Raw genomic sequence first — 23781 nt, 5'->3', positions numbered from 1 at the left:
GTACCGACGATTGTAACACAACATCCTATGGCCGAGAGAGATAGAAAATGAGAGTGAGAGGGAGAGACACACAGAGAAAGAAAGAGAGAGAAACACAGCTAGAGAGAAAGAGAGAGAGAGAGAAAAAAAGGAAAAGAGAGAGGCGGGATTTCAATCCGGGTACTCACGGTATGAAGGCGAGCGTCACACCCACTACGCTATACACCCACGCTTGCACGAGCTCCGCTGGTTCATCAGATTTCACAAGCGTGGAAATGGCTTAAATTCTTCTTTCACTTGTAACCAAATGGACACGCCTCCCACGGGTGGGTGGCGGGTGGGCGCGATGTCCATTTTAGGAGACAATTGCAAGCGCGCGTTTCTTTGTATTTGTGGTAATATATGTTTACTTCATTAATAATAATAGTGTAGCGACCCACATCGCCAGTGGCCAGGGCGCTAGAGAGAAGAAAAGGACGTAGAAGAGAAGCTCGCTTAAGAATGAAACCGCCTGCTTCTTGGCCAATCCCCTGTAGTGGGTATGAGCCAAAGTTCGGGAGACAATAAACCATGCCGCAATAAACCAATAGAGTCACTATGTCTATGCAGAAACTTTACAGTAGCGTAGTCGATGTCTGGAACCTGCAAATGAAGGTCAAGTTCGACATCACGCACCGTGAAGTGCGACCCAAAATCGTGGGCTTCCAACCAGATGGTGAGAAATAGCCGGGCTGCCGCAGGACACCACCACCCCGAGCCCTATGGAGACGATTTCCCATGTAGCTGGAGCACCTGTAGATGGCCTCATCACTCAACGCAGTGTGACTGTCAGCATGAATCTTGATGATTTGGCGTCTTGGTTACGAAGAGCCCCACCGGCACGTGAAATGTGGACGCCAGCAAATTTCACTGACTCTAAGACAGAATGTGGCATTAGCGCATTACAAGGAAATGCAGATGATCCATATGACACAGCAGCAGCAGTTCTTAGGACTTAGTATTTCAGCTGCCAAATGTGAGAGGAAAGGGCGAAGACCTTTTTGCGAAACCAGACTTGTTTGATGGCACTTCATCAGGCGTGGTTATTTGGGGTGGATTACTACGAATATGCCAGTAACAAAACCCAATGGACAACCGATGAAGACCGCATGCATTATATGAGACCTTTTCTCGGTGGGAACGGAAGTAAGTTGTTTGACTTGCAAATAACATCGCATGCAACTACTTCTTGGACGGAATGGAGGAAAAGATTCTCGAGTGCTTCTCAGGTGAATCCTGTAGAGGTCTGGAATAGTGCTATTGTCTGAGAGGCACTAATATCAAAGAGTACGTTTTTGGAAAGTGGCGGTTGCTTCGTACTGCTGACCCGACAATTGGCGGATTCTTCTGTCATCGCTCTTGCTATACATGGTATGACTAGACATTATCAAAGACAGCTACAAGTGAGGTCATTTACTACTTTATACGAATTGCTGCTAGCGCTGAAGTATACTACATATCCGGAATATCGTGCACCTGATTAGGAGAGGTCGGTCGGTAGAGGCGATTACCGTGACAAGAACACAACCACATCATTGGGGGCAGCAGAGACTAGCACTGATTGTAACCGATACTAAAGCCTGATGCCCAATGTTCAGAGTCAGGACTTAGATCAAGAGCAATGCAGTGTTGAGGAAACAGTATTTCTCACGAAGACAGGTATTTTGAGTGTCTAGATGCTAGTGGACGGCCGCACTTTGTCAGTTTTAATTGACACTGGTGCTTCTAGTCAGTGTTGACAACATTGTGTGTGGGAAGACCATCCATGCCTGCGGCTACGGTGGTTCTTGCCGAGAATATATTAGATGGATGTAAGCTTATCTGGAGTTTGAAGGCAAAAATTAAAGGTTCAAGCATTGGTGGTGCCCAAAGCCAATTTTGATTTTATCTTATCAAGGCCTGATATGAAACGCATGAAGATTAATATCCTCTGGAATGATTTGGTCACCATAAGAAGATGGTGACCATGGTGTCACCATCTGGGAACGGTGTTGCACGTGATGCAATTGCGTCAACACAAGTAAACACAGATCTGCAACACGAATTTATGTTATACTGAAACGCTGCGAGGCGAGAAGAGGCGGCGACTTCCAACGCTACACAACGAGTGTCCAGTTCTCCCTTCAAAACCAGCCGAATGACATGCTTTTACACACATGTGCTTTACACACATGTCATCAACTTCATATCGCCCAAAATACTGATTGTAAACTATCTTCCGCAGAGGATGTACCTTTGATGTTTTCAAAGCTTTTGTGCATCGGCTCATATCCAGAAGCCACAACAGCCATTAAGGTGTCTTTCCTATTACGCGACAGCCCTATAGTCAAGAGAAAGCCCTATAGCCTCAGCCATGAAAGTATGTTTACCTTCCTTCCACTCCGTGAAGATGGTGGAACAGCAAAGCTGTGTTACACCGAGTGTTACAAGTGTTACATGTCCATGTGCTGCACGTGATGCAATTGCGTCAACACAAGTAAACACAGATCAACACGAATTTATGTTATACTGAAAAGCTTCGATGCGAGAAGAGGCAGCGACTTCCAACGCTACACGACGAGTGTCCAGTTCTCCCTTCAAAACCAGCCGAGCCGGCGCCAGAGGCATCAGCTTCAGTCACGGACACCACGCGCGTGCGGCGCGAACGTGGGGAAACGCGGATGGCGTCGGCAGCAGCTCTGCGCTTCGCGCGTTATCCGAAAGGGCACGCCGCACAGAAACACCTTCTCTTAAGCCCATCGGCTCTCCTCCTCGCGTCCGCCACGGCCTCTCATTGGTCGCCTCCTCCCTCAGTGCGCCTCTCCTCCTCTGTTGGTCACGTGACCTACCCTCCCCCGGCACGGCGCTCATCCTCTCCTGGTCACGTGATCTGCGTTACACCGGCGGACGGACGGCGGAGCTTCGAACTACAACCGCTCCTCTGTTAAAAAGTATGGTTAAAGTAGGAGCTTCAAGGAATGCTGGAGGCGGGAATAATCAGGCCTACTTCGGGTTTTGCCTCGCCTATTACGATTGTTCCGAGAGAAGATGGCTCATTTCGCCTCTGCACAGATTATAGACTAACCAACAAACAGATCTCTTCCCGTATCCAATGAGGATAATTGATGAAATAATTGACAAAACAGGAGGATGTCAATCGTGTTACCGCATTGACCTATGTAAGGCATATTGGCAGGTACCACTAAGAGAGGATAGCAAGAAATTTGCAGCATTTGTTACCCCTTTCGGCATATACGAGTGCAATAAGCTGCCGTTTAGATGAAAAAACTCCGGATCATGGTTTCAAAAGACGATGAACGACGTGCTAAAGAACTTCATCGGGAAATTCTGTAACGTGTATGTGAACGACGCAATTGTATAAACGAAAACAAGGGAAGATCATGAAGAGCGAATGGCAAAGGTCCTCGAAGCGCACAGCCCTGCTAGACTCAAAATCAACATTAAAAAAGTTAATTCTTCTGCAGGAAAGTGGCATTCCTTGGAAGAGTATTTCGTGGAAGAACCAAGAGGAATAAAGAGTTCAGCGCATCAAGAAGCTGGCAAAACCATATGACATTCATTAAGAGTGTTCCTTGGGCTCGCAGGTCACTTCCACGCGTTTATTAAAGACTATGCGAGAAAAACTAAATGTCTCAGTGCACTGACACAGAAAGGCATGCTAATCGCATGGTCCGAAGTATGTGAGAAGAGCTATCTAGGACTTGTACAAGCCATTTCATCCGATCCTGTGCTGACACACCCACGCTTTTATTTGCCGTTTGATCTTTACACACATGCTTCTCACTACGCTGCTGGAGCGATTCTTTATCAAGGAGACGAAAACGAGCAACCTGGCAGGGAACTCAAGGTCATCGGATACTATTCTCGGACATTCACGAAACCGTAAGAAAACTACACAACGGAAAAGGAAGCACTGGCGGTAGTAATGACCCCAAGATACTTCAGAAGCTACCTGGAGATTAAACACTTGAAGCTATTCGCTGATAACCAGGCATTAACATATCTCTTGGAGCTCGCACTTGGGCAGAATGCCCTCCGGGTGAGCGAGATTCAACAATTCAGCTTCGACATAACGCATAGACCAGATCACGGGCATCAGGACGCTGACGCACTACCCCACTCCCCGTGCAGCAAGAAATTTCGAAAAGAAGTGTCAACTTGATGCAACTCTGGGAAGGTACGCAAGAGATGGAGCTGCGAAAGGGGAAATTCTATGTTCCTGAGAGAAAAGTGCCCACAGTCTTGAAGTTATATCACAGCAGTCCAGAATCGGGAGGACATGATAGATTTTGGAAGAGCTACCACAAGCTCACCAAGAGGTTTACGTGGGACATGAAAGCAGATGTTGCCAATTACTTCAAGACGTGTCACGAGTGTGAAATGGTTAAATGAAATACAAGCCTCTTGGAAACTGAATGGTACTGCCAGAATACTCAACCATCCCATTCCAAGTCATTCACCTTGATTCTGCTGAACTCAAGAATAAAGGTGAAGGTGCTAGAAGAACTCAAGCTTTCCTGGTGGCTGTGGATGAGTGCACGTGCTTTGTTGCCACCAAAGCTGAAGAGAAGATGCGAACTGCGTCATATCTATTCTCGAGTGGGACATCTTCAAGAACACCAAAGTAATTGTTGCGGAAATTGGACCAGCGTTCAGAAGTGAGGAACTGCGCAATGGGGCTAGAGAGAAAAACATCGTGATTCGCTACCCAGCACCTTACCATCCCAAGGCTAACTCTGTCGCCGAATGCATGATCCGGGACCTCAAAATGTTTAGCAAATTATATCCAGAGTTTAAGGGAGGCTGGAAGAACGCCTTGGAGGCAGCAGTGTTGCCCCTACACCGCAGGCATTGAGCACAGCCCGCACTTGGCTGAATTCGCTATATTCCTTGGTTGCCGGCTGACCCAGAGCCGGGGTTAGTCGACAGGATTGATTTAAAGGAACATCCCAAGACCCAGCTACAACTACAGAAATACCGGACGACTATGAAGATTCACATGGATCGCCGCCACAAAACAAAGTTGCCAGAGATTGACTGGATCCATGATACTATGGTGAAAAAAGGATTGGACTCAAAGACTCCATTAACTAGTCCATACTGCGTTGTTAAAATAGCTAAGCAACAAGGACGGTTGAAAACTGTCTGATATAATCGACCAAGTGGTAGAATTGAAGGGGCATCTGTCGGAAATGCGCTGCCATATTACCAACGTCAGGGTAACGACAGCCGGCCGGGAGAGTGTAGCGATCCACATCACCAGTGGCCAGGGCGCGAGGGAGAAGAGGAGGACGAAGAGAAGCTCGCTCAAGAATGCCGCAATAAACCGATAGAGTCACCATGTTTATGTAGAAACTGTACAAGTAAAAATAAATGCCACCAATCAAATGCCAATCTATTGATGTGACGTCAGATCGTCTCTCGCATTGGCCAGTCTGTCTTAAGGTCATGACCTGACTTTGGGCGCCGGCATCGTCCTTCCGCTCGGCTGTGCACCTCTGCGCACCTAAACTGCAATGTGCGAACCTAGACGAACGCGTTAGCGCCCTCGCATCCTCTCTCACATTGCACATTTGATCGATTCTTATAATCTAGAAGATAGGCCCTTTCGGCAAGCGTCTCCGAAAGCATATTTAAAAGTCATCCAGCCAATAACTTATTCGAATGGTGTTAAGTGAACAAGACCTGGACATCCTTTTGGTGGGAAAGTACGTATGACACTTGTCGCTCCTATAAATATCGATATCAGAAAATAATTTAATCCATCTGGAGAAAGTGCGGGAAACAAAACAGATAAATTCAGCTGCCATATTCCACGCCACGTAGGAAGGTTGGGCTGTCAGCCATTCAGAAATGAAAGGCCGTAGTCGATGATAAAGGTTGATAAGTTTCTTCCTCTCACATTTCGCCGCTTCCTCGTGCCAAATGAAGTGTGTTACCTGCTCTAAGGTAACCAGTGGTACACAATAGAGCAGGACACATCGTCAAAATGCTTCCCAATCCTTTTTAATCAATGTTACTTGAAGCCATAATTTATATGCCTACGAGTGTCAATGTCAACTTCTTATTTATTTATTCTTGTTTTTTTGAAGATTTAAACCAACACGGTGGTTTTCACTGGGAGGCGAAACTAGCTGGCAACCTTAAGTGATTTCGCAGCGAACAAAAACGATGACTTCACATCATGCTATATTTGTTGTGGACATCAGGACTTCCTATCTTGATCTGAAGCACCAGGACTGGGAACCTAATGAAGGCAAACATCCTTGCCCATCGCACCCCTTTGGGGTATTATACGACACGCACTTCACCAATGGACAGGTTCTGAAATAATGGCCTCGTGCACCTGCGATGCCCATCAAGCCATTAAAGTGCCTGCTGCGTGTCTTTAGATCTGGGGGCGAAACGTGAAAATGTTTTCTATACTTATATTTACGTGCACGTCAATGAAGCCCAGGTGATAAAATTTTATTCCTAGTCTCCCACTACGGCGTGCCTCACAATTGGATCATGCTTTCGAGTGAGTGCGTGAGTGTGTGCGTGCGTGCGTTCGTGTGCCTGTGTACGTCCTGGGGACTATTTTTCTCTGTCTCACCTTTTAGACTGCTTCCCCCAGTGCACACTATAGCCAAGCAGGCTCAGTTTAGGTTAACCTATACTTACCTTTTCCGTTATCACTTATATTCCCCATCACTTCCCTCTGTGCAGCATCTCATGGCCCTTGCGGAACATCTTTGCCCGTGGTGAACGATCTTTCCGCATTCTTTGAGTGAATCAGCTTAGAGGTTTTAGCGAAGGAATAAACAATGTTACGGAAGATTGCCGTAGATCCAAAGCAGTTGTTTCCTTGGCGGCGAGTTATTCGCGCCTTCGAAAATTTGAAAATTTGAAACCATTACTTGTTTAAGACGTAATTAACAGAAACTCACAATTTTATATTTCAGGTAAGGACCTTATGAAACATGTTGCGATTGCAGGATTCAGAGTAAGTGCTTAGTGAGTCCCGTCTTCCATCATCAGCGCACCGCCGGTGGCAGCATATGCGCTTGTGTTCTTTTTGCGGATCACAACAACAAAAAACATTGTTGGCTTGTGTGCGCTTTGCCAGGAACTGCAATGGTATACGAAAGCCAATTCTCACGCCTCTCAAGTAGAAGAGAGGAAACGGCGTCTCTCCATCAAGCGGGGCGTCCACTCTACACCGCCAAAATGAGAGTACTAAAGATTTCTGCGTAGTTGTGTTGTCTTCGATTAATTTTTTAAAATAAAGATGTTTACCTGCTGCAGAACTGATTCATGGTGTTTAACATCCTGGCGCTTTGCACGTTCGTGGAACGCTTCGGATCAATTTTAACCACCCCTCGGGAGCAAATCTCTGGCCTTTGGCTGCCGACGCATTTATGAACAGTTCGGAGAAGTGCCTGTATTGCCACATTGAGCTCAATTCTTCTTTGTAGTATGCTAACTAAAGCATAACTTCATTATGCTAACTTTAGTATGCTCCTGAAACAGCGCCTCAAGAAAAAAAAATTAAATTATACGACAACGTGATATATCAAACGAATGACCCGTTGGCTAACGTATGCAGATTATCTTGGAAGAGAAGTCTATGCACCTGTGCGATTTCCCAAAGCTTGTACGTTTGGTCGAATGGGTGGGGATTGGGTTCGTAGAACTTTTGGCCACTTCGCGGAGCATTCTCATAGCTGCGGTTAGAGCGCCCTGTTTGAAAATATCAATGTCCACAGCAAGAAAGAATCTTGCGCGTGTGTATTGAAACCCTGCTCAAATCCTGCGCTTAATGTAGCTCCAGTCCTGCTCAAATTGTGGGCTTGTGTAGATCAAATGCAGCGCTAATGCAGCTCCACTGACGTGAAACCTGGGGAAGTCCGAAGCAGTGATGTGCCGGTGTTTCCCTTATGTTATTCCTTTGCTATTCTTGCCCAAGTGAGGAGAAATCGAGCCCTTGTGGGGTGGTGGCGCCCTCTCTTGTGCAGCGCTGGTACCAGACTGGCTTGTCGAAAACGATTTTCAAGAGTTTCTGCTAACTAATACGCATAATGCTTGATTATACCGGTCTTTTAAATTATCCTGAATCATTTTAGTTTATTTTGAACTGGTTTTGATCAATTCTACACTTGTTTTGACCCTGTTTTGAGATCTTGTTTTTGCGCGTGACCACGACGACATAAAACACATTAGACGCCGACAGCCCGGGCCCCTAAAGTGCTTCGCACCTTAAAGTTACAGGACTGCGCGGCACACGCAGCCCATTCACAGTGTAAGCTGGAGGGACGTGCGGCGGCGGATAACATCACCAACCGAAATGGCTATTGGATTGAGCCCGTAACAGCTACATGTCGTGACACCTGGTGGAATATAGCACAACTGGAACGCAAACTTTTCATGTATTTACTTCACGCGGCGCGCATCTCACATCGCGTGAAAAGTGGCAGGATACTATGCAACTGCTACATGGTGTGCCACCTGGTGGAATAATATGTAACTGCAATGTACAAAGGTCAACACACATCTCTAGAACGCGCCAACCACGTTCGCAGGACTGCGCTGGCGAATCTGATGACGACATGTGGGACAAATTCGGCTGTATGTGAGCTTGCGTGACTACATTTACAGTTTTCATTGATTTCTCTCGGCCTGGTGGTCGGCTTAAGCTTTCGTGGCTGCTTTGGCCCTCGCGAGTGTGTTCTAGACAAGCGTGTTGACCTCTGTACGTTCATGTAGCAACGCTACGTGGTGCACATTTCACATCGCGTTACTCCTCGCGTGCTAAAGCGCTTGTATAGGGCATGTTTCCGCAGCAGCTAGCAAGCACTGGCGTAGCACAGTGATAGAGTAGCTTACTGCCGCGCAGAGGGCCCGGTTTAGAGCCCGGCGGGAACTGGGTATTTTTTCTCATTCCTGGCGATAGCTGCGACGGAAACCGGTGGCAGCGCTCAACATCGTCAACCGAAACAGCTATTGGATCGAGGGCATAACAGCTTACGCTGTAAAAATGGCATACCTTTCATCCTAGCGGCTTTGCTTATAAACAATAAAGGAGGTATTTGAGCGAGCAAGCTGTCAATGGCCTTATCGGAGACAGGAATAGAATACCTTCCCTCCACGTGACCGAGAATCGCATAGGAATTTCTTCTGGGTATACGGTGCCGCGATTCAATTTTCCTTTTCTTCTTTTTTGTTTTTGTTTTTCTCCATTGCCAATATGCTATACACTGTCCTCCATTTTTTCAATTATTTGAGTTGTTAGTCGGCAGTGTTCTTCCTTCGTTTGTGGACACCCCGGTCTTATTTTATGCTTGCCCAAGTCATGTCTCCGAAGTGTATGCAGTAAAGGGAGCCGGTTCATGAAAGTTATTTTTTTTTAGTTCTTGAAACCGGGACTGAACATGAACAAATTCAAAGCACGTTGAACCCACCCCCACTTCCATTTTTTTCCCGGTAAAATAACCTGGCTAAAAGTGTGCGTCATCACTTCGCGGTGAAGCGTGCAAGTATAGAACGCTTGTATTTTACAGCGAAAGTGTCTATGGATAGGGTTCTATGCATTTTTCGTGTCCGTCTACAGATCTACGTGAGCAAAAACTCAGCTCCCGAATTTCATGCAAAATCGCTTGATTCTCCACAAAAGCTTATGTCTCATCCCTTGGATATGCATTTTCAGTAGATTAGTTGTCAATAGGCACCATTTTCAAAATGAGTAGACTCTCAGGTAGATAATAAGGGTTTCTCAAAGATTTACCGGTGTGCGACTCGCGTCGGCCATGTGTACACTCGCACCGCCCTCGCACTGCACCGCCCTCTTTCAAGCGCTTGCGTGCCTAGTTTCCTTCTGCTCTCCCGGCGTGGTGGTCCCATGCGCGTGTCTTAGTTTTCTTCGGCTCCCCGAAGTGGCGGTAGTCTTCCGCGCGAATGTACGTCACCGATCAAGACCGCCTATCAAAATAAAAGTGTGCTTGCGTGTGTCTTCCTTCGGGCTGACCACCGTCGCCAATGAAGAGAAATAAAATTTGCGCATACCGTTCATCTAAACTCTGTGTCACCTCTATGTCATGTGGTAAACTGCTTCGCTGGTAGTCCACCTTCGCAGCAGTTAAATGGCGTGTGATGTTTTCATTCCGTATTTTGTGATGAATGTTTTTGCGACCCTATCATTTCCTCCCTTCATAGAACAAGTGCTGTCGATAAACCTGTGTGGCTAAATACTTGACCAATTTAGGTGAAAATCCACTTGAAATGTATGAAACCGGCAATGAATCTCTGAAAAAAAAATGTAATGGATGCTATTTCTTATGCGCCTCAGTAAGGGCTGGATGAGGATGTGGTCGTTGAGCCCTGTAACAGCAGAACGACGATGCGCAAAAAAATGACCTTTACGTTAGCCATGGCAGATTGAGTGTAACAACGGTTCCTTTGTATATTTACAAAGCAGAATACACGACATAGTTACTACATGGATGTATTTGCTCCGACTTTCGGGGTACTTTTTTTAAAATACCAGCAATAAACACATACCAATGAAAGCAACTCCTGTTAGCACGTGCATCCCACATCCTCCTCTTCGTTCTCTTTTTTCGAGGAAAGTCTCCAGGCCCCGCAAGCACGTGCGCGTTGTGAAACTGTGGCGCGAACAGGAAATGCAAATGTGCAAATGAGGGAAAGGGGAAGATCTTGCATGTGGCTGTGCAGTGCAGCAGTCGCTGGAATTCTCACTCACGTGCCATGCGATACGCGGCGCAAAAACCCTCATTGATGTTCTGTTTCATCAAGCTTCTGAAGGTTTTACACTGGCTTCTATAGGCAGCCGGTATAGAAGCCGTGTTAGACGACTCAGCAGACACAAGTTGCCGTCGCAGCTGAACTTATTTTGGGGTGATGAGCGCGAAACACCGCAGTGTCTGGTGACCCACGTGATTTACTGAACTGTTGGTGAATCTTCATAAATACTGGTTTGCTACCACCAAGCAGAATCGGAAATTCGTGTGCAGCTCCAGTCCATGTGCACATAAATTGCCCACGGAGGAAGCAATGCCACCTGAATTAATACCCGTTCATAGACTGTCCTTTAGCGGTTTGTTGCTCCTCTTAGTATCAGTATGTTCTGAACCTTCTACGTCATCCGCTAGCTTCTCAACGCCATTCAACACCCCTGACAATGTCGAAATGACCATTTCAAGCTTATCCACGGCATCTCAAGGAACGACTTATTTGGAGATGACGTATAAATCGCGCTTGCCTATGTCTACTACCCTGCCCGCAACTCTGGATATAGGAATCACTTCAAACGTCACAATGACAGCCGAGTCGACGGAAAGCTCTTACGAACAAGCAGACAAAGAAACAGATGTAACTGCCGTTATGGTAAGCACCCCGATTTTGGCAAAGTTCACGAACTCTGAATGGTCGCAAGCGATGAGGACAGAAGAAAAGACAGCAACTTACTCAACAACAGAGCCAACCACCGGAAGCCTCCAGGACAACATGACCACAGTATCCACCACAGAGTCTATTCCAACTTCACGGTTGATGCCACTAGCGACAAATCCACCCCCGAAGAGGTCAAAGTTTACCGACGCCATCCGGACCGCTATTAAACAGTTCATGTCTACAGCAGGCAGTGAACTGACGCGGAAACTCCTACAAGCTGACATATCTACTGACTGTACCTTGGGCTTGCTACAGTTCACGCGAGCCATCCAGGAGCTCGAGCCCTGGGCCATGAGATGTGAGTGCACTGCAGCTCTACGTATTATTGATGTCCATGCATGACATGATAGACTGATGATGCTCGGATTTGCTATGCAGTAATCGTTTACATAAACAAACCTACATAAACCGAAGTGCTGAATTCACACAGGCTTCGTTTGTGAAAATGCTCATTGGTCTGCTTCATTTGTTAAAATTAGTGCCATTCCTGTAGCAGACGCCGGTGTTTGAGAAAGTTTTGAGTGTGCGAGCTTGTTTGTGAATGCGCACCTAGTTCTCCGAAAAGAGCACGGTTATGAACTTATGAGTATTGGCGCAGAAAAGGCCCGACGTAATATGTACAAGAAAAAAATCCATTCTTCTCATAAGGACTGTGATGACAGACATTAAGCCTAGCTTAATGAATAATTCGTGCTGTGATATTACAAACACGTCATTTTTGGTGAGACAACAATATCGTAAGTGAGTATATGAAGCTGCTTAGGCAGCATCATTATCAATATAATTTATTAAAGAAGCTCCAGCCTATGCATGGAGGTTCGATTAACACAAGTTGTCATTCAGGGCCCAACTTGGCAGTTGCTTAAGTATAAAAGAATACGCACCTAACCGTCTAAAATATTTCTAAAAATAAATCACTGATGAAATGACGGCATTGCAGTGGGTTGATAACATTTGTTTTGACTTGGCCCAATGGACTTGGCTTTAATATCTGCATGGTACAGGACGTGAATATATTTCATATGGCAGTGAACGTCTCCATATTTATAAAAGAAAAACAGTGCGGTGTACCATGAACTTATTCCATATACGTTCAGGCTCATTTCACTCCAATAGGCCATAATGTTGGAACATAAATGTTTCCTTTTCCTACATCTTTTTTTGTATAGCATTAATCGCATGCTTGCAGATATTATTCAGGCACAAGACGCTTTCAAGATGAAGCAATACAAACAAAATATTAACGCGATAGAATTAAGGGCCCCCTATCGCAGAAAATACGGCATCGGCGTCGGTGTCCGTGAGCTAAAATTTCGTATATATTTAGGTATATGTATATGCCAGGCCTTGCTATATACCATGCGGTAAATGCTGGTTATATTGCACCGTATTATCACTAAAGTTGCTCATACCTTGTCTTACATTCTTCACAAAGTTATTCCTCAGAATTTTGAGAATGACAACCCACAAACAATTGTCATGAAACAAAACACCGACAGCGCCTGCGTTTTATGTTAAATCTTCGCAGATTGAAATGTTAGAAGTGTGAAACAATAACAGAAACCTGAAAATGAAGTAATTTTTTGGCGCGTTTGTGCACTGTCTCCGGGATCGGCCCACGCAACAGGCCACATTTCTACCAGAAAGCATGCCTTCGTGCATAGCATTCGCCGCAAGCGTTTCCCTGTAAACATAACGGTTAGGTATGCTGCAGTTGCCGGCAAGCGTAAGAAGCAGTCAGGGATCTTTGAATGCTATAGCATTTCACTCTTAAAGGCCAAGCTTAAGCGTCCCTCAAGTTTTTTCTTCGAAAATATCTTCGAGGATCGTGGCGAAAACCTACTTTCAAGTAGCCGTATTTTCTGAAACTGGATATGCAAATAATGTTCTCAAACTATTGCTTTTTTAGCACCTATCATTCGTGTCTGCATCTTAAAACTAAATTAACGTAAACTGAGCTCGTAAAGAAATTCAAGTCGAGACGTGGTTATGACTCGTGAGCTAACCACAATGCACGTCGATCTTGTCTTGTAGACAATTGTTACCAACGCATGTTAAAGGGGCCCTGAAGCAGCCCTCGGACTTGGTGAAAAAAAATATAGTCCGCCTATGGCATATGTGGCTGTGAACATCTCAGCCAAGTTTTGCAGTCGTGCGCGCCGCGTGGAGCATGCAAGCTGAGCGCGAAGTCACCTTTCTCTCAAACGCTCTCATTTGAGCGCAAGCCGGCTCCGCGCTCTCTTCTGCACGCTTTATCGTCATATACCGGATTCCCATACGCGGCTGCTATTGGCCAATAGCTGACGTCAATCGAAAGGGTGTTTGGATAAGTGCGATTCTTCCTACTGTTGCTGTGTAATTTATTGACGAAGTTCAATAAGCAGGCTGAAGTAAGCGAAAATGTCCTTTCGATTTTCGATAATAGTTATGTACTTCCGGAACAAGCCGACTATCGTGTGCGCACGCTGGGCCGCGGCAGCCCGCGCAGGAAATAAACTTTGCCCACAATGCTTATCGGTGTCGTAGCCGTCCGGTTTGAATAATTTCGACTGGTTTTGGACACTCAACTAGGCTCGATCCACGCGAACCTTAAGGTCAGACCATTCTCACGCTTGCCAGCCCGCGCTTCCTCGTGGCCGCTCCGGGTGGACGCCTTCGCAGACTAATTGATAGAGCTTGAAAAATGCGCAAGTTGATTGTGGCTACTATCTGTCGGTCAAGCTGGTGAAGGAGAAGGTCGGTCCACACCACGTAGCATGGTTTGACTGTTGTATCTATGAGGGCGAGCACGCACTGAAGCCTTGTCGTGCACAAAGCAAACGCTGCGCATACGCACTACTGTTGCATGTAGCTGCGGTCGGTGTGCTACGATACCGTGGTCGCCGCGGGGTGCCGCGACTCTGCTTATGTCTGGCGGGTCCGACTATCCCAAGGAGTTCTAGAATCTCGCTACTTTACCTCCTTCTTCGCGCTTTTTCCTTCTCTCTGCTTTCAATCCTACACATTGCGTATTGCAAAATGCATGTTCGCTCATGCTTATTACAGTAATGACAGACGCAACAACAACGTTTTTATTCTTAAGGTGCAAGCAATGTGAATTTTTAAGCACACATACATGGATAATACTCCCACTATAATAATGCGAAAAACTGACAACGCTATACGGCAAAATAATGCTATAACAACAGATATGAAAGGTTAAGAACGGAGTATATGGTTTTATGTACATGTAGCGTAATGTTAAACAATAGGCCCAAAATGATTTTAAAGAACCCTAGTATTCCTCGAAAGTAGCTCTGTACAAGTGATCATTTTACTCGGTCTCAGAGGGTCGGTAGTGCCACCGCCCATGGTTACGTCAGCTCAAGCATGCTTCTGAAACATGTGGCATCAGCAGTACTCAGCGTCCCGTTGGCGGTGCTCGAGCATAAACTTTTCGTCATGCTTGTTCTTGTAAGCACGTCGCGACGGAGAGATATCGAATACTTTGCTTCAATTGGAAGTGACCGGGTGTTGCACGTACATCCAACATGGCCGATAAATGACGAAGGCCATTAAGGAGGCAGGATTCTGGGATTCTCGATTTAAACCAACAGCACTGATGTATTGAGTTTGACCTTCCCTCAAGCGTGATACCAGCGTGTTAACTAGAGCAGGCTTGAAAGAAAACTAATTCACTTTATACGTGCAAGCGCAAATGTAAGAATCACCAACGCGACGCGCAGACGCTTGCTGCTCGCGCAACTATTAAACGCAAGCAGGGTGTGATATAACTGTCTGCAATGGTGCCAGCGACTCTGTGACAACGAGGGAAAGCGTTCAAGCACGGGATGTGAAACTTAAAAAGTTGCAGAGGCAACAGTTAGGTTAGGTTGGTAATTATCATTGGACTTAGACGCCCAGTAATTATCGCTGTTCTCTGCTGAATGTACGCAAAGCCAAGCGATTTGTATCTTAACAGCTGTTAGCACTTAAACTGATTTTGGTTGTGTAGAGCACAATACTTCAACAACTTTGTAAACCAGCCAACCACTCGAATGAAACAACCTTATTCAAGATGGGCACAGGACTATTGGCAAAAAAAAAACTACACAGGAGATTTGCTGCCTTTTATAAACTAGTAATGGCTAACAATGAAATGTAAGTCATATCTGCTGGCCTGCATCCTGTAAAATTTTATGGACCCTACCCGCGTTATCCGGATGTGCGACATTTCCACATTGAGTGCACTGAATTAAAATAAGCTGCCACGTTGTTGTTGTTGTTGTTGTTGCCTCAAAACGTCCTTGGCAAACAGTAGGGTAACCTTCTTCTTCTTTCTGGGGTTTTACGTGCCAAAACCAGTTCTGATTATGAGGCACGCCGTAGTGGAGGGGTCCGGATTAATTTTGACCGCCTGGGCTTCTTTAACGTACACTACAACGCAAGTACACGGGCGTTTTTGCATTTCGCCTCCATCGAAATGCGGCCGCCGCGGCCGGGATTCGATCCCGCGACTTAGTGCTCAGCAGCGTAACGCCTTAGCTGACTGAGCCACCCCGGCGGGTAGGGTGACCTAAAAAGCAAATATTTCGGTCATATAGTGATGATAGTGACTAGTTTTGACTGCAATTAAGTCAGTCAATTGTTATGCTCAAATTGCATTTCACTTAAGAAAATTCTGCCACATCTATGGAAGGGCCGCAAACGTACGAGTATTACAAAAATAGCAACAGCGCGTGTGAGCCCATTCCGCCAATTCCCTAAACATTACTTTTAGCTGGAATAAGTCCTTCAGGTGAAGTATGGAATATAAGCAGAGAATCGTGTCGTATGCTTTGAACGGAGCCACCAGCTTACTCAGAAAGAAGGTCGCTAGCAATTACACGCACGCGTAAGATACTACATTTCGCTGGTCCTGAAGCGACCGTACACGTTGGACGCAGTCCCGAATGCGTTCGATAAGAAATGCTGAACATACGCGCCCTGATCCCTCTAGTCCACTGGCGGAATTTGAGACTTTGCGCTTGTGATCCAAATGCAGGCACATTGCTTTTAGTAATATGTCATGAACACTAGCGATTAGTGCATGGTGGCGTAGTGACTTTGGTATTGTGCTGCTATAAGTGTGATGGTGCGGGATAGAATCCCTGCCGCGGCGGCCCCATTTTGATGAGGACGAAATGCAAACACACCCGTGTACCGCGCATTTGTTGGTCGTTTACGAAACCAAGGTGGTCAAAATTAATCCGGAGTCCCGCACTATGGCGTAACTCATAATCACATCCTTGTTTTGGCGCGTAAAACCGCAGGAAAAAAATACTGCATGATCCGTGCGCACTCCACCTCACAAACATCTGTTCGCGTTTTTCGAAGCCGGACGAGGTCAGCCTCGAGGTCCACTTCACTTTGTTGCGTCCTTTGCAGCCATTGTGCATCGTTGCGCTGTTCACGCTGTTCGCCAGCCACAAGTGGCTCCACGAATCTTCTTCGCTGGGACCCGCTTAGCGTGACATTCCTCTGACATGACCCGCGACGATGCTGCCACGGAGTAAAAAAAAAATCACGTGGAAAGCGCGGCCAGATCGCATTTGCACGTGGTCTATCACGCCAGCACATCTTCGCATCACGTGATCCATCGCACATGAGTGAACCCTCCATATCCCCCGCCGGAGATGGGCATGCTCCCCACGTGGCGCAACGTGATAAGTGTGGTTGCTTTGTTTATCGAAATACAATTTCTTGAAGACTTTCAGACAGGGCGGATACCAAAGTCTTTGTGAGATCTGCCTCCTTGACCGCTTTTTCAACCGGACTACATGTTTGCTTTAGATTTCTTCGAACATTATTTGGGGCTCGAAACGACATAACATTGTATACGAGAGATTATACCTTTTTTTTTTTTGTTCTACCGGGAAATTAGCAATAAATGAAGTCACTTTGGGTGCCTGAGTGGAATTCATTGGTGAAATGTGTTGATCGTGTCAGTCCTGCGAGATAAGATAAAACCACGTAACCTGGTGACTCGGTGGCATATCTTGCACTTTATGACTATGCTATGGGTTGCATTTCTGTACATGATTTAATACCAGCATTTCTAACGGAACAGGCTGTTCGAGCGTACCACACTCTGCACTGCTACAGACGGGACTGGAAAGCAAAATATAAACCCTATTTCTCACACTCCTTTGTCTTTCGTCGACGGCATCGCTGACCGTACTGAATATCCACTTACACCACGTTTGAGCATAATAATTCGGTGGACTGCGATCATTGCGAGAAGCTACAAGTTGTGCTTCCAGTTCCTTTTAAGAGGCCGCTTAGATTGCGGCAAGCTAATCGGCGTGCGTTTATTTACCTTCTTTTTATTGCGCAGTAATCGACGCTACGGCCAAGTACCCGACCGGCTTACTTCAGGCTACTGTGTCCGACCTGGGTGCCTACGATGAGTGCATTGAGACCGTGGTACGATACGAGGACGGCGTAAAGAAAGTGCGTGGCCAGTACTGCGACGTGCACCTGTCATTAGGCGATGACAATTTATTAGTTGAAGACTTGGTACCGGCCCTTCTCTATTCCCACAGCAGGGTAAGTGCGTCGGTGCTTGTGTTTGAAAACACTCGTCTCAATCGCCTTTTATATTGCCTTTGGTCGTGGCCTGGATACGCTTTTGGCGACTAGTGAATGGCCATCGGCGCGCCATGCTAAATTCTCCTGTTTTGATCAGGCGGATGAAGCTAAGCAGCATTGCTCTTGGTGAATTGAGTGCGGAGAAGCCATTTCGGAACGTTGAACGCTGATGGCTTCCATATGTCACTAAATAGTGCAGCTGTACACCCTGAGCGAGTCCGTAATGGCAGTAACGACGTCTAAGGCAGCAGAGGATGCATAATAGCACGACTAACATGCAAATACTTAAGAAGAAGGAAGTAGGAAGGAACGGAGGGGGTGCTTATTCTGAGAACGAACTCGAATCAATACAACAGAGGCGCGTGTTTGCAGGGCACACACCAAGAAACCACCGCATCGCGTTAATCATCTGGAACTCGTTCCCAAAAACGTAACTAGCAGGGCCCGTTCTGTTCCTTCCTATTCGCTCCATCTTAAGTTTTATTCCGACAGCAATTATTGATGGGAATGCACACAACAAGCACATTTCAGCCCTCGTCGCCTGCGTCGCCTGCGTCGCCGTGATGTCCCGTACAAATCCTAGGGCGATAACGACGTCGCCGCGCGCCGTATGGTCTCTCTACCAGTGCCAACATGCGAGCGTAAGCCGACGATGGTGGCTGAATCTCGCGCGTGAAAGGGAAGAAAGCGGGGAGGAAGCGCACCGCCTTCCGTCGGAGCGCAAGGCACCGGGGGTGGGGGCTCTACTCTGCCGGCCTCGCGGGTTCTATCTTCAAAGTTATCTGCGAAGTGGACAGCGTGCGCCGAGTGCTCATAGCTTCGTGTGCGCTTTGTACTCGCCGCTCAGTTCGCGCTTAAGCGAGAGCCAGCACGAAGGTCAATTCGCTCGCTGCTGCTGCCGTGCTTTCACATCCTAGTGTTTTGACAGTGAGCGAGCGCGGTCACCGAGTGAGATCCGTTCATGTTTGCTGGTGCGCGCGTGACACCACGCTTTTTAATTTAGTTAGTAAGAGAATGTTTGCCAGCTTATACGGCCGATAAAACTACTATCTTTACTTCATATGGCTGTCTACTAATTTGCTATTGCAACCGATGCTTCACCTTTCAGGCGCAAGTGCGACTTTTTTTTCTTTCGTTGTCGCTCTGCTATGCATCCCTTATGTTCTTTTACTGTAATAGCAATTATATGGACACTCCAGGCTTATTTCCGTAGTAGTAGTCGCCGTCAGTGTGGACATGATGCTCCGTATAAAGTCCAAGTGCGATGACAATCGTGCCCGCGATGTGTTAGAATCACTTATGTGTGCTGTTATGTACGCACGATGCCACATGTGAGAGGTGGCGCGAAGAGCGTCTGTGACTGCACGGTTGACCACGTGATATACGGAGCCAATATAATTAAGTGGCGTTGGGAGAATGAAAGAGGGCTCCTCCACCCGAAGTCACGGCGTGCTGACTGTGTTCTTGGGGACAATTAAGGTGCCTCATCGCGACATGGTGTCATAAGCTGGTGAAGACTCTTTCCTCTGAACCACGCAGCTACGAGCAACGATGTCAGAGAAGCCATCAATACAACTGTATCAGCTTCAGCAACCGCCACCGCTGGACTTTGACCGCATGTCAGAGTGGCCGGTATGGATCGAGCACTTCGATGATTACCTGTTTGCAACGGGACCGAATGAACGCTCCGGGGAGGCCCAGGTTCGCACGCTGCTCTACACAATGCGATGGCAGGCTCGTGAAGTCTGCGATACGTTCGGGCTATCAGAGGAAGAGGCTAAAGACTATGAAGCCGTAAAGAAAAAATTCGATAGGCACTTTGTGAAAGAACGCGACATTGTGTATGAGAGCGCCTGCTTCCACTGACGCGCGAAAAGGCCAGGAGAGTCCGTAGAGCAGTTCGTCACTGCGCAGCATGTCTTGGCGGACCGTTGTGACTTCAACAGCCTGAAGGAACGGATGATCCGAGACAGACTTGTTGTCGGGCTCCCCGACGCAAAGCTCTCGGCAGCCCTACAAATGGACTCGCAGCTGACACTTGCTACTGCGCTGGCAAAGGCTTGCCTAAAGGAGAGCGTCCAACAGCAGCAGTGTACTCTACAGGGAGACGACGGCCAGTCATCGGAACTTCGAGACCACGGCTCCAACGTAGACGCAGTGGCTCAACAGAACCGCCGTCAACACGGCCAGGCGCGTCCGCAAGTGCAACCACCGCCAGCACGGCGAAAGCCGGAGGAACGTTGCCGCTTCTGCAGCGGCGGCGCCCACCCCAGGACTGCCTCCCGGCTAGAGCTGCCAAGTTTCACCACTGTGGCAGCAAAGGACACTTTGCTAAAGCCTGTCTGAAGAAAGGTACTAATTCCGTCGAACGAAACATAGATGTTTCCGCTGTTAATCAGGAAACTGGAGAGACTTTCGCCGGAGCAGTAAGCGCTAATGGGAAAGCGCGATTCGTTCACGTACGCATAAATTCCGTGCCCGTTCTTGCTAAGGTACCTTGTTCGGAGCAGCGCCGCAATCACGTTCATACCATGTTCAGACGGATAACGGGGTCGAAGTCTCGACGAAATAAGTGGATGCTCAACCATCTCCCGAAAGATAGGATAAACGGTGGGAATTACGATATTCCAGATAGTCAGGAACAGCCCAGCAGTGTTCCATTGAACACTTGTATCAAATTGTTCAGTGGAACACTGCTGGGCTGTGTTCAACAACAGGAACAACAGGAACGAATCCTGGGTGCCCCTGACTCAAAAGGAAACAGACGCTAACAATTTTCAGACTAATATTGTGACGACTACTAGATCCGGGGGAGCAGTTCGAAAACCCACAAGGCTGGGTGTAGACGAGTGATGTATAAAGTGATTTTGTTTTTGTTGTTCTTTGTTTGTGTGTATCCAACCTGCCGGCCCCCGTGTAGAATTGTATAAATGCTTGAAAAGGGGGAAATGTTAGAATCATTTATGTGTGCTGTTATGTACGCGTGACGCCACCTGAGAGAGGCGGCGCCAACAGCGTCTGGCGGCGGTTAAGCGCGGCCGCGCACACCCTATCATGAAAGCGATCTGCGATGAGTACATAATCTAGGCGCGTCGGGGGCTGATAGCTTCATGTGCGCTGTGTTCTCGCTGCTTAGCTCGCGTTGAAGCAAAATGCAGCTCGTATGCCAATTTGGTCACTTTTAGGGCTGCACTCCTTCACGCCAGCGTTTTGACAGCGGAGGCGCGCGGTCATCGAGTGAGAACTGTTAATCTTTTCGTCTGCGCGCATGACACTATGCTTGTTAACTTAGTAAGCGAACGTTTACAAGTTTATACGGCCTATAAAGCTATTATCCTTACTTCGTATAGCTGTCTAATAAATTGCTATCGCAGTCGATGGGGTGATACTGCGGCTTTCTTAACCTGTTCAAGATAACTTCGATGTCATAAGGACGTTACCGAGAGGAGTAAAAGTCCAAAGCATGTTCAAAAGGGCAGCCTTTAATAAAGTATGGTCAGAGTCGTTGGCGATGGAGGCGGGGAGGTGATTCATTGTGATGACGTCTGCGCCACGAACGAATGGAGGTTTATGCTGGTCTCACAGAATGAAACTCGAACTTTTAATTGATGGTTGACACGACATGAAACGTAGGTGAACAGAAGAAGATGCCCTTCAGCTCAAGGTTGTAAAGAAGGTCTCATAAGAAAAAACCACCAGCGGGCTAGTTCTCGTCTGTTGAAAAAGTTTTGGAGGTCAAGAGAGTATTTTATTACAGTACTACGGATAGTCTGAGAATAGTTGGCAGCAATGAACCGAGCTGAACGGTTTTGGATGGCTTGATGTACGCATATATGTGTAGAAGAGTCCGAGTCACAGATTGAAGAAGTGTACAGGAGTTTTCATCTGACTTAAGTTTCATAAACAAGTGGATTTTTTAAAATTTTATTTGGCATACTTCCAAGAACTGAGGACATTGGAAGAAGGTGTGGTAAATAAGAAATGTTTGGACAGTAAATCAAAAACGGTAGGTGACCATAATCTTTAACTTAGGTGTCTCTTAGTGGCACTCGCACCTCGGCATTGGTGTCCTTTAGGTTAAGTTTATGTGTGTATGTTTTGAAAGAACGACAAAGACACAGAGAACCATCCTCTGTAGGTCTTCATCTTCCTGTGGGTAGACGGTGCTTGGCCCGTGGTCTTCCCAGTCGACCACCTCCATGGCGAACGCAACGCACTCACCGAACTCAGAGGAGCAAGCGAGCGAACGTCTTTCCTCTGGCACGATATGCGGGCGAGGAGCAAAGGAGGGCGAGGATGGATTGATGGATGAGGCTGAACCCTTTAAATCGGGCGGTGGCACACGCCGCCTATCCTTGACTATTAACATGTTTTGTACTTTGTGGCGGGTGAAATTTCACCCCTGCCTTGATTTTAGCCACAAATCAGATAACCTCTGTTTGGTTGTTTCTACTCGCTTAAAGTCTATTTTGCCTCCACTGTCCCTAAACCACAATGCTTTGAAAAAAATCAGCCCCGTTGCTTTGCACTGTAGGGTTAAGCCCTTTACAGAAAAGTATGAGGTGTTCAGCCGTATCCTATTCCTCTCCACACGCACTCCACAGCGTGTCTTGTACCGAGTCAAGTACCTTGGTACTTGACTCGGTACATCTTAGTCCGCAATATTCTCGTCCTGGCTTCAAACAGCAAAGAGCTTCCCCTAGAATTATCATAGATATTTTCTTTGGCAATTTCATGCTTGAAAGTTCTGTATGTTCCCAGTGCTGATTTCGTCTGCATCCCTGTTTTCCATAGACCCCTCTCTGTTTCTTTAACCTTTTTCTTAACCGCTGTTTCCTGGTTTGCACCCATCCTGCAGTCCAAATATTTAATTTACAATTTTCTGGCCAGCTTCCTCCATTTTGTGTCAACATTCCTCATGTACAAATAACTGAAAACTCTCCTTCCCCACCGCTTTTCTGCCATTTCTCTCAATCGCTCCTCAAATTCTATCTTGCTGCTAGCTTCCCTGCCCTCTAATGACGTCCATCCCATGCCACCCTGTACCCCCTGATTTTGTGTATTTCCGTGTGCTCCCAAAGCAAGCCTACCTACCCCTCGCTGCTTAACTTCCAATCTTGCTCGAACCTCTGATCTCATGCACAGAGCCGCATTACCGAAAGTCAAACTAAGGACCATCACCCCTTTCCAAATCCCTCTCACCACTTCGTACCTATTGTAATTCCACAGTGGCCTATTTTTCATCATATCTGCATTCTTGCTACCTTTATTCGTTACATATTTTTCATGTTCCGTTAGGTACTCAGCCCCATTGTTTATCCACACTCCAAGATATTTGTACTTATCCACTACCTCCAGCGTTATCTCCTGTATCCTATGCTCACTGCCCTGATTATCATTAAAAATCATGACTGCCGATTTTTCTTGACTAAACTTCAAACCTAAGCTATCTACCTCTTTACCACAGATGTCCATTAATCCCTGCAAGTCTTCCTTGCTGTCAGCCATAAGTACAATGTCATCCACGTGCACCAGTCCTGGTAATGACTGTTTAATCCATTCTCCTTGCTTGAAAAAGGAAAGGAAAGGTTCAAGCCAAGTCCGCTCCTCTCCAATTTTTATCTAATCCTTGTAAATACAGCATGAAAAACAAAGGTGACAGAGTGCACCCCTGCCTAAGCCCCTGCTGTATCTCTATAGCCTCAG

At 46.7% G+C, this 23781-nt stretch overlaps 1 protein-coding gene across 1 annotated transcript; it reads left to right on the top strand.

Annotated features, from left to right (window-relative positions):
• Positions 1 to 10747: 10747 nt before the first annotated feature.
• On the top strand, positions 10748 to 20421 carry LOC125942659 (uncharacterized). The gene is made up of 4 exons (XM_049660907.1): positions 10748 to 11764; positions 17822 to 18033; positions 19615 to 19805; positions 19953 to 20421. Exons 1-4 carry the CDS (start codon positions 11068 to 11070, stop codon positions 20419 to 20421), a joined length of 1569 nt encoding a protein of 522 aa, XP_049516864.1. The 5' UTR covers positions 10748 to 11067.
• The last annotated feature ends 3360 nt before the right edge of the window (positions 20422 to 23781 follow it).

This window comes from Dermacentor silvarum, chromosome 1 (assembly GCF_013339745.2).
Source record: "Dermacentor silvarum isolate Dsil-2018 chromosome 1, BIME_Dsil_1.4, whole genome shotgun sequence".
Taxonomy (NCBI): Eukaryota; Metazoa; Arthropoda; class Arachnida; order Ixodida; family Ixodidae; genus Dermacentor; species Dermacentor silvarum.
Note: the sequence above shows the minus strand (reverse complement) of the source record. Positions and strands in the feature narration are given on the sequence as shown.